The sequence below is a fragment of the Sitodiplosis mosellana genome, unplaced genomic scaffold (genome assembly GCF_009176505.1).
Source record: "Sitodiplosis mosellana isolate CC-2019 unplaced genomic scaffold, AAFC_SMos_1.0 Smas_scaffold_6226, whole genome shotgun sequence".
In the NCBI taxonomy this organism is placed as follows: Eukaryota; Metazoa; Arthropoda; class Insecta; order Diptera; family Cecidomyiidae; genus Sitodiplosis; species Sitodiplosis mosellana.
The window spans coordinates 23814331-23826331 of record NW_022601467.1 but is presented as its reverse complement, the minus strand read 5'-3'; the positions used below and the strand labels follow the sequence as shown (position 1 = coordinate 23826331).

The window sequence follows — 12001 nt, the reverse complement described above, 5'->3', positions numbered from 1 at the left end:
GCCCCCATTGGTTATTTATTCCATGTGGATGATGGCACATCGACAAACTTTTTTATATTCATCAAAATTTATTTTTACGTTTGCTCTTTTAATTTTTTTCATTTGTATCTTTCTTTCCTGAATTATACATTTATTTTCAAAATTCCAATGTGTTTCAATTATTTGAAGAAGAAAAAAAAATCGAATCAAACCAAAAGTATTATTACTAAATCATTACTGTTGGTTTTGTCACTTGCACAGTCATAGTGCAAAGTCAGTCGCAGCAACTTTAAAAATATGTCAAAAAGCTATTGAAAAAAATTCTATTTTCAAATTGAAGTCACATTACTATAAAGTTTATTCATAATTATTCAGGATATAATTTTGATTGACTGAGATTATCTTGACAAAAATCAATATTCTAGACAGAAAAAAAAATTAAAGAAACTTCGATTGACCACTTTTGAACCGTGTGTTCAGCAATTGGGCTTTTTTCAAAACTGATTTCTTCATATTATCGTCAAAAAGATTAGATGTTTTAAGATCTGTATCTCTTGAAAACGGACGACGTTCTGTAGATACGCTTTTCTTTTCTGAATTCTTTTTCATATTTTTCTGATGCATTTCCAGGAGTGATTCATCCCGCTTATGTTTTTTCTTATGTTTTCGAACCATGTCTTCCTGTTCTGCATCTCTGCGTTCACGCTTCATTTTCTCGATTTTTTCACTATTTATTTTGTCATGTGGTGGGTTCCGTTTCTTTACTTTATCCTCTCGATCATGGGGTGTTTCGGTCCAAAGGCTACGGTCTTTGATTTCATCATCTACTTTTGTTTTGAATTGTCTGGCGGTTACCCCCAAATCGGATACGGTACGGAGTTCCGGCAGTGACAACATCCATTCTTCACGTTCCTGATGTACACTTTTTCTTTCATTTTCATTTAGTTTAGCTAACTTTAATTCTAGAGCGCGTTTCTCCAATTTTAAATACGTCTCATTTTGATTCGAAGTATGTTCTAGAATTGGACCTATAATATTTTCATCCTCACTGTTTGGTCTGTTGTTTTTATCACCTAACAATGGTGAATTTTCATTATTTGCCATGTCAGTAGAGTACAATGTTGGACCATATATTCTATTTGTCGATATCTGTGTTAAGTTATGGACAGAATCAATATCATCTTTTATTTTTTGCATGTGTGGAGGTAAAGAAGGACCTGTCAAAATGAAAAGTATTTTTAGTAAAAGTGCCAATTTTTATATAAAGAGCAAATCAATTGGTATCATTAAATAAATGTCTGTCTAATCTAAATAGGAATATATTCGCACGATTCTATGATGATATTAAGCTTTGGAAAGTGTGGATAGCAATCAATGCATTGTGCTAGTGCACTATATTCACTATAGTGCCATTATTTCACGCAGAATGTGTTGTTCTACATGTATATTAAAAAGCCTTTTTTCATTTTGCTGATATTAAAAACACCTCATAGAGGTAAAGATTAAATTTAACAAAACACAAACCACAAATTAAACTTTCGTTGGTATCTGATTGCATATGCTGACTGTTCATGTTGAATTGTGTTTCTTCATTTCGTAGACCCTCAAAATTAACTTCATTACTTGAACAATCATCGTTAGCTCTCAATTTTTCTTTTCTGTATTTTTTATTCTTTTCACCGTAATCTTTCTTGTCATCAATATCCCTGGAACGTGATTTCTCGTGTGAAGAACTGCTCCCTACTTGTTTGTCATGGCAGTCACTTCTAAATGAACTGGTATGATACGCATATCGATTTGCATGCTTGTCTTCTTTGTCTTTGTTTCGAATTTCACTTTTGGAATAGCAGGACGAATTTGAATCAACCAAATCTTTTTCGTTGCGATTTCTTACATCTGGCTGCTGATGCTGCTGCTCCTTCTCGTTCTTCTTGTTCTTGTTCTTGTTCTTCTTCTTCTTCTTCTTCTTCTTATATCTTGTTGATTCGGTTTTATACCGAATTTTTTCTGAATCAGAGCTCTCAAAATCGGATAAAACGTTCATTGTACACAGTTTTCAACAATTCAACTGATAGGATCATTGAAAAAATTAAATACAAAAAAAATTGTTGAAAATTATTTGCTTCAGTGAAATGTATACTTACAAATACGATATGCACCATTGCATAGCAGTCTTGTCAAAATCATCTGAGTAAATGTTCAATCAAGTTCAAGTAGCGCCACCTATCATATTTAACGATGACATTTTTATTACTATGTTATGTTCTAGATTAATCTATAAAATCAGCGTAGATTCACTTTAGTTACTTTAAATAGATTTCATTTCTTAATTTAGTTCGTAAAAATTAAATTTAATATCAGCGAGTTCAAATAAAATTAATATTAGATCATTAAATAGAGCTTCGCAGTAATGGAATTATTGAAACATATAATAAACGAACGGTTTCTTCCAAGAATTCCGAAAATACGGCATTCAGTAAGATGCAATGTTATTCAGACAAATAAATTCTTTTATAAAATGAAATGATTATTCCAGCATGTTGTAGATTCAGTGCAGCGACGTATATTGCTATCAAAACGAATGCTAGTTGATCATATAGAAATTATTGAACAATGTTATGCAATACCATCAACAAAGTTTGAATCTCCCAAAAATGAGACACTCAGATATTTCTTTTTTGGAGAACTTATATTGTCCTCAATGGTAGCAGTTTCCTTAAAACTGAATATGCCCAGGTATCTTTATGTTTTCTTTTTCCTTAATTAGCTACTTTGTTTACTCAAAATTTAAATTTTTTATAGATTGCGTTATCTATTTTCAATCGCAGCTACTACCTACGGATTTTGGATTGCTATAAATATGATTGTTGCTTTGAAAAACAAAATTTCTCTTCATCGGTTAAATGAAACTATAACAGTTATCGACAAAAGCGATGAGACCATTCGTAGAATTATCACCTTTTGTCGTGAATCACAAAACTTAAGTTCGAGGTAAAAAAATTACATCTACATTAAAATTTATTTGCGTTAATTTTCATATGTTTGTATCGGAATAGGTTACATGATCGTAGTCAAATTTACTTAAAATCAATCACCGAAATAATTCGCATTTTATATGCTCAAATCAGAATATTGGAATCAGTTTCATTGCCAGATATTGTTGAAATAATGTATGAACCACTTGAGGAACTTCCTGTCCGTATGAAATTTCCTGAAAACATCGAAGTTTTTACAACTGACCATTTAAAGGTAACTTCCAATTCTATAGGTGAGATTGAGAGTAGTGTATGTTTTACTGACTTTGTTATGAAAGAGAAGAGTAAGTTTCTTTCGACTTAAAAATGATTAAAGGCGAATATGTTCATTTTTGGCGGATCGTCACGGTTTTTCGCGGTTTTCGTGGAACTGATAAAAGATAACAACTTAATCTCTTCAACAGAGTATTAGTACTCGAGGTCTTCTATAACTTAGCTAAAGACAGTTATCTCTTATCTCTTATCAGTTCCGCGAAAAGCGCGAGAAATGATAAGAAAAAAAAACTTCTATATAAATTTTGCTTCTATATTAAAATGCGCGACTTGCGCGAATCTGATAAGAAATAAGAGATAAGAGATTATAGATAACTGTCTTCAGCTTAGTTATAGAGGACTTCAAGTACTACAACTTTGCCGAAGACACCATGTTGTTATCTCTTATCAGTTGCGCGAAAACCGTGAAAACCACGGAGGCTAGACGGTACTACAACATACTCTACTTCAGCGCCAACAGAATCATCAGAAAACATGCTCGCCTTTTCAAAAATATAAATCGAAGAAAAAACATACTCCACTCTCAATCTCACCCATAGAATTAAAGAAAACATTGGCCATATTTACTTACCGTTAACAACCAGGTTCTACCAGGTGAACTTTATTTTGTTTAATAATCCAAACTTCCAAAATAATAAACAATATGGTCCAACCCTTCCATGTTGTCAGTTCTATTCGTAAAGACGTGAAAGAATATATGTTTTTTTTTCTCGATTTATATTTTTGAAAAGGAAAGTATGTTTTCTGTTGATTCTATCTGCCAGGGATCGAAACCAAACCAAACCGAATATTTGTTTTGAGTGTGTAAATAAACCAAACCATTTGGAACGTTCTGAAAAATGGTTTGTATGGCAAACAGAAACGTTTATGCTTACGTGTATACGACACTAACACAGTGACAACCCGCTTGAACGTTGCCCATACAAACCATTCTCAGAACGTTTCGCTTGAAACGGTTTGCTCCGATGAACAGAGAGCAAAGCAGTGAAACCGTTCCGAAATCTGTTTGTATGAGAAACGTCAAACCGTTTTCGATCCCTGCTATCTGCGTTAAAAGAAAGTATGTTGACATACCGTTTGGCCTCCGCGGTTTTCACGGTTACAGCGGAACTGATAAACGATAACAACATGGTGTCTTCGGCAAAGTTGTAGTACTCGAAATCCTCTATAACATTGCTGAAGACAGTTGTCTCTTATCAGTTGCGCGCAAATCGCGTGCATAAAAAAGCAAAGTAGGACGCAACACGCCACTGAAAGCTGTAGACTCTACGTATTAAAATCGTACAGCCAGTCTACTCAGTTGCGGTGTTCTTTGTATAGAACTGTTTTTCTTCATTTTTCGCGCTTTCCGCGGCAGCAATGTTATAGAAGACCTCGGGTACTACAACTTTGCTGAAGACATCAAGTTATTTTCTCTTATCAGTTCCGCAGAAACCGTGCAAAACCACGACGACCCGCCAAAAACGAACATATGAGTAGTTTGGAGCGAAAATGTTATACAGCAAAGTTGAGTGGAAAAATGTCGATGATGAATGAGCGGAAAAGGGATAGCTATATAGCAAACTGTATAGTAAACTATGGTGAACTATATAGCTATCTCTTTTCATTTGACATTTTTCTTCTCAACTTTTCTGTATTACATTTTCGCTCCAAACTACTCATATATTCTTTTAACCATTATTAGTTGCAATGAAACGTACTTCTCTTTATTGCTACCTAGTTTGACAAACGTGCGTTCTTTTACGTCTCACTAATAGAGTTGTGTTGCAAATTTTTAGAATGAGCAAAAACGTTATGAAAGACTTTGAAAATTCGGAAAATTCTTTTTTTCACGTGGTCTCCAGGGTTGTTTTCACGGCGCTGATTTTTGTATGATTACAAAGTGCAACAAATCTTCTCACACATTGGGGGTATGCACGATGGTAGAGATCCTCAAAGCAAACGCAAAGAATAGAGCCAATGAGTTCTACTAGTATATCGAAAACAGTGGAAATATGGGAATTTCGAAGCAAAAGTGCCAAAATATTGATTTAAAAAAAATTCCCGGAAACGACAGAATACTCATTAAAATATTTTTGATTTAAATGAATATTTTCTTCGGCCTTGGTTATATGCAGAGAAACGGCATGAATCGATGATTTTCCAGTGAGTTCAAACCTAGGGGGGAGACACGAAACTTAAAATAATAGCACAATATTAGCACTTTTGCACCAAAACTAGAAAAATTAGAGGACATAAAGCAAAAAATATATAAAATTGAATGTAATTAGATTCTAATAGAATTCGTGTCTCGCCCCTAGGTTCAAACACATTTTGTACTAACCACCTAGTGTTGGCTTCGAACGTTCGTTCGACATGATTCAAAAAATTATTTATGTTCGTTCTTTCGTTCGGAAAGTTGAAAAAAACTTTTTTGTTCGTTTGTTTGAATGGAAATTTAGAAAAAAAATCGTGTTCGTTTGGAAATTATGGCTTGTTCGGATTTTTACATTTACAATGCATAGAAAGCAAATTACGGTGCGCCACCGCAAATTAGAAACCCGAGAATTAGAAAACCTCAGAAATTAGAAATGAATTTCAGGTTTGAAAATTTGTATGGAAAATTTCTAATTTCCGGGGTTTCCGAATCATTTCATTCAAGACAAAGGGAAATTTACTTCATTTTTAATGAAAAAACGCAATGAAAGTCTTTTCCATTTCGTTGAATAACTATATTAGCAGATCAGCTTGAGATTTTCGACGTTTACCATGAAGTTAAAAATTAAGTCAAGAAGTAATCTGTTTCATATTGTCTGCGTCAATCATCAATCATTAACAAATCGAAACCGATTTGTTCCATCAGAGAATTTGCATATACAAAATTGTATATAGAATGCTAACTTTTTGATATAATAAGAACAGCCGGTCATCATTTATTTCGGTTTGTTCCGAGGAGTAGTTTATCCAGTAAAATAAACTAAAAGACTTACTATATATTTATAATCACTAGAATAACTGCATTTACATACAATACTTGATTGAACAGTGTTCAATATATCGTTTTCAATTAAGCAAATCATTCCCCTTATCAGTTTTTCATTCAATACACCGTTTTTGGATGAAATTGAAAAAACCTCAGAAATTAGAAAACTCCGCAAATTGGAAATGGTCTCGGGACATTTCATTTCTAATTTGCGGGGGCGTACTGTATATTTTGACTTCTATGGGCAAGAATGAAAGTAGAGTGAGTTTTACGGACTTTGTAATGAAAGTGGAGACTTCTTTTGACTTCGAAATGGTCAAAATCATCTTTAGCGGTTTATCACAATTTTTTGCATTTTTCTCGAAACTGGTAGGTAGAGGTGTCCACGAACCGAAAATATTCGCATTTTCGTTCGTTCGTCCGCAATTTTTTTCAATTTTTGTTCGTTCATACAAATTTTATTTTGCGAACAATGTTCGTTCGTTCGCAGATTTTTTTTTGTTCGTTCGCTTGTTCGCACGTTCGCAAAATAAAATTTAAAAAAGTGTAATTTTCATCCATAAAAGCATGAAAAATGTTCGGTTTAATGTTTGTCAGTTTCAAAAGCCTAAAAATAATTAAGATAATGAAAGAAAATGAGTTTTCATGTGGAGGAATTGCATTTGGAGTTGTTTACAACTACGAATTTACAAAGCTGCCTAAAACGCATATTTTCAATATCGCATAAGGCAGGTATCGCTCTGATATCGCGCGATATTTTTCTGCTTGCTTTGCCACATTATCCGATTTGTTGTTACTTTACCGTTTATTTAATGCGGAAACTGTAAAGAGTAACGGCTAATCAGTATCGGATAATGTGGCAAAGCCATGTAGCACTATTTAATAGCCTCTGTAAGGATTGTGCGGCTACAAATAGCACAGTTTCAATTGTGTATATGAATGTATGAAATAACAATGGTTGTGCGGATAGTCAAATTAAAGAAAAAACAAGACAGGAAATATCAAGCGACAGACATCGCCATTGCATACATGCACAGCGCAGTTGCACGGTATATCTGTGTGTTCGAATGAGATGCAGATAATCTGTTGGCATGCTTTCTTGAGGTACGTTACTCTGCCCCCCAAATTTAATGCTGGGATGTGACCGGTACCACTATTTAGTGCTCAATTAGTGCTGACGAATGATACCATCGGGTAATTTTATGCTGCGATAGGGAGCGTGTAAGCTCCCCTGCAAAAGTACCAAAAATCGACTTTTCAAACATTTCTACTATCAGTGTTCGGCACCCAGTGAACATTTTTTCGATCTAAGAATGGCATTTGCCAGCACTAATCTAGCACTAATTTCATAGCCCGGTCACGATACAAAAAAGTTCCATTTTCGGGTAGCTCCCCTGTAAAAGTGCCAAAATCGAGTTTTCAAACACTTCTACAACTAGTGCTCGGCCTCCAGTGAACATTTTTTTGATCTGAGAATGGCATTTGCCAGCACTAATCTAGCACTAATTTTATAGCCCGGTCACGATACAAAAAAGTTTCATTTTCGGGTAGCTCCCCTGTAAAGGGGCCAAAAATCGAGTTTTTACACATTCTTCAATTAGTGCTAGCTCCCTATCGCAGCATAAAATTAACCGATGGTACCATTCGCCAGCACTAAATAATGGTACCGGTCACATCCCAGCATTAAATTTGAGGGCCAGCGTAACGTACCTGCTTTCTTGTTATGTTTTGTGTTCGTTTCTTCGTTCATTAGTTGCATCGGTACACTAAGTGTTGTTCTAATGTATTGGTTTGTTATCATTGTCAAATAAGTGACACTACGGTAAACTTCACGAAATTTCCAAAGTTTTTTTGATAAAATTCTTATTAATATGTTACCCTGAAAAACTTATGATGCAAAGTGTTTGTTTCGAAGTCCTCTATAATAGTCCATTCAAACCCACAATGTGTAAAAAAAATTGGAGATTTTTGCACTGTGTTACAAAGAAGAACTGCGGAATCTACTTTGCAGAATGGGCAAATATTGTCAAATTAGAAAATTTTCAAACCAAATCTATACCGTTGTCGATTTTTCATGTTATTTTTGTTCAAATACATTATGGGTCATTCTGTGTTATAGAATGCTTTCGAAACGGCAGAAAAACATTTAAATTTAAGTAAAATTGGTGTGATTTCGCAATGTGTCGAAATCAATTACAATAATTAAAATTTATTCAAGACTGGTTGAAACTGTGACTAAAACTTTGACTACATTTTTTTTGAATATATGCCTGGAAGGGGAACGTCTGGATAATAATTGTTTCTTGTCTGTTTTCAGAATTTCTACAATGTTTTTTTGTATTTTCAATCGCAATATTTATTGCGATTTTACCTTATGATCCACTTCGATCCAGAAAATGGGATAAAGTATTTAAACAACGAAAATACCTGTTTTGAGAAAAATATAAAAATGCATACAGAAAAACTGGTTTCTTGGTTGGATACAAAAATCAATCAACAATTCGAACAAAGAAAAAGATTGGACAGTTTGAGATTAGAGATTAACAATATGAGCAATGTAGACCTATTAAAAATGAAAAAGTTCTCCATGGACGTATTTTGTCGCCTGATTGCTATAACCAACAAATATCAGAACATTGACGAACGGATTCATTCACTTGAAATAAATGCACATTTAAATGAGGACGAGATGCTTAAAATTTCAGTGGAAATAGATCAAATAAAAGGTTCAATAGACACATGCCAAGGGGACCTTGAAGCACTTAAATTGATTAACAACAAGTGTTTTGTACAAACATTCCCATTACCAATTGAAAGCAATGCAAATTCATCTGAAACTACTTCTGTAAATTTATCAAATATTTCGAAGTCAGATGAAAGCAGAAAATATGATAGCGACGATGAAAGCCAAGAATATTTCGGAATGAATATCTGCGAAAATGGTGAACATGAAAATACAGATGGGAAATCAGCAAATTGGCAGAATACATGTATGTAACATTTATGTAATGCTTTCTACCGTTAAATTAAGTAATGCTTTTGCCCACTTCAGTGGTGCATTTGACCATTAATTCACATACAATCCCGTCCGAATCGGATGAAATTCGGGTATCATCCAACTGTACGCTACACTCGAATCACATCCATTTGTGACGGTAATAGTGGGTGTGAAAACTGACTGACTGACTGAGAATTATATATGTACAACAGATTTGATCGTTTTCATCTTTGAATCAATTGAGAAATCAGAACCGTTGTGCAACATTTTCAATTGTAAATGTCACTTGAAATCTTCAAACTATTCATTAGCTCTAGAAATATGCACGATATAATAATAATTTTGTTTATAATGTCATCCCGTGTGCAAATAAAATGACTAACAGTCACTCAGTTGTATGTAACTGTATGTAGTGATACACAACTAGAACTGGCTAAGTTGATTGAAATCATGCGTTTTGTATGGAGACAATCACGTTTAGTTATTCTTTCAGTCAGTCGACTAATTTGGGACATTTTGACTAAGAGTGATTTGTGATTAAAGTTAACTGCAGTTGCTTATTTTGTTCGAGACAATCACTTTTAGTCAGTCAAAATGTCCCAAATTAATCGACTGAATAGTCAGTCAAAAATTTCCACACGGGATTGTAACTTCTTCTCATTTTGTCCAAGAAAAATGCATTGAAAATGGTCCGTTCCATTTTTTTTTGTTTATATATTCGTATAAAAAACTGTCGAAGCAAAAACATTTTGCTTCTCTTTGGAGATTTCCCTTTCTGTCTCCAATTCGTAAAACAGCAGTTTTGACGCAGCAACCGTCACGCCATGCAAATGTGGTGTTCAAAGGATGAAACATTGACGCCGAACGATTCGTTTTTCAAATGTCACTCAGCACAGCGGCTCATTGGTGTAGGAACATTGACAAGAAATTGGCGCACATTTTTTTGAGTGAACATTCAACGAAAAAAAGCAATTTTTTTTGCTAAATAGTTGCTTTAATTGCGAGACCAAAACCCTTTTACAGGTATGTACGGCTAAGAATAGAGTTTTTGCACAAATTAAATTGTGGATTATTTTGGAAATTGTTGTGAAATTGTTGTTTCGTCATACCGGTTCACATTTTCATGTAATGACGTATGTTCAAAGCGGGAAAAATCGCAATATTCTAGACCGATTGCATTGATTGACGCGAATAAATCAATATAAATTAATTCGATCACAACAAGTTTTCCCATTTTTTTGTTACCAATTACAATTAATGGATTGTGAAAAAACAATCCAATTGGACTGTGTATGTTGTATTGCCGGAACGGTGAATTTATTTGATTCACACAAAGTGTGTGACTTTTTGTATTGCCTCCTTCTTGTTCCGAATGAAAAAGCAAAAAAAATTTTATGATTCCATTTGATCGATATATTTCGGCTTATCAAAAGCCATCTTCAGGATCTAAAATGAAATAATTTTTCACAATTTATCAATAAATAACCTAGATTTCGTGTGTAAATAAATAAATTTACCAAGAGCCAATTGACTCTAACACTGTGAATCTAATTTTCAATAACAAACAATGCAGCGAAATGTCAAAGTTTGGCACTTGCTCTGATTGGCGAAAATGCGCTCATTAAACGGAATCATATTGCACGAAAAAACCTAATCGATTCAAAAACCTATCAACATTAATTAATATGAATTGAATATTTCGGTGTCAAAAACTTATTTTGAATTCTTAATGAGATTAACATAAGCATTTGTGTAGTCTTTTTTATCGGTTTTATCATTGCATGCATTCATTTCAAACTTGATGATTTGGTTGACTTCATGAATTTGGAGTTTTGTTTTATTTCTCTCTCGCTTTAGAATCGTTCCTTCATCAAACTTGAACTGATGATCATTATTTTTCGCGTGTTTCGCCAGCGCTGATGAAAACTTCGTGACTGGCTTGTTGCAATCGTATTTGTGCTGTGATTTTCTCGTTCCGAATTTTTGGATAGTTTCTCCAATGTAAACAGCTGAGCAATCGTTGCACTCAATTTTATATACCAATCCAGATTTGTCGTCTGTCTTGATGCGACTTTTTTGATTAGCAAACATGCACGAATTTTTCTTATACGGTCTCATTGCTAGTTTTAGATTTGGAGTAAACTGTTTGCAGCTATTTTCAATTGATTCACTCAGACCCGGAACATATGCCATCGATGAGTATTGATTTATTGTGATTGTTTCATCGTTAATTGTTGCTGTATCATCGATTCTTGTCGACGATAAAAACGCATAGCTCTGCGATGCATCAATTGGTTTCCTCTTTCTCACTTGCTCGATCAAACTCATGATGACCTTCTCCGGATAATTATTCTTCTTTAAAATGTCGTTGATTCGTTGCAAATTTTCACTCCAATATTCTTTATGACTGCAGCGAAAAATTTTGCGAATGAATGATCTGGCCACATTGTATTTCATACGCTTTGGATGGTTCGAATAGAAGTTCAATAGTCGATTAGATGCAATTGGTTTGTGGTACCAATTTGAAATCATCTTGCCATTTTCTCTTCTCATGATGCTTAAATCCAAATAACCAAGTCTCCCATTTTGTTCAACTTCATATGTGAATTTAATGTTGTTATCGAACTCATGTAGTGCATCAATAATAATGGATTGTGGTTCTTTTTTTCAAAAGATTATTTCGCAATTTTGAGGCGAGATCCGCATTGAGACAGGGAGACAGAGAGCAAACGAAGCCTGATCTATTCAAATCGT

At 34.0% G+C, this 12001-nt stretch overlaps 2 protein-coding genes across 3 annotated transcripts in view; one reads left to right on the top strand and one right to left on the bottom strand.

The window, feature by feature from the left end:
* Window positions 1–300: 300 nt before the first annotated feature.
* On the bottom strand, window positions 301–2197 carry LOC129578503 (GPALPP motifs-containing protein 1). Its single transcript, XM_055467202.1, has 3 exons — window positions 2124–2197; window positions 1504–2047; window positions 301–1196 (listed from the first exon to the last, which is right to left on the bottom strand). The coding sequence occupies exons 2-3, from the start codon at window positions 2021–2023 to the stop codon at window positions 418–420; spliced, it is 1299 nt and encodes a 432-aa protein (XP_055323177.1). The 5' UTR covers window positions 2024–2047; window positions 2124–2197; the 3' UTR covers window positions 301–417.
* Window positions 2198–2224: 27 nt separating this feature from the next.
* LOC129578502 (uncharacterized) overlaps window positions 2225–12001 on the top strand; it is a 13522-nt gene continuing 3745 nt past the window's right edge. The window contains exons 1-5 of one of the 2 annotated variants that reach the window (XM_055467200.1): window positions 2225–2455; window positions 2516–2715; window positions 2782–2970; window positions 3036–3228; window positions 8567–9239. In XM_055467200.1, the coding sequence (XP_055323175.1) occupies window positions 2390–2455; window positions 2516–2715; window positions 2782–2970; window positions 3036–3228; window positions 8567–9239 (1321 nt within the window). In that variant the 5' untranslated portion in view covers window positions 2225–2389. Of the gene's footprint in view, window positions 2456–2515; window positions 2716–2781; window positions 2971–3035; window positions 3229–8566; window positions 9240–12001 lie in introns of those variants that run through there. The other variant, XM_055467201.1, reaches the window with a different exon arrangement.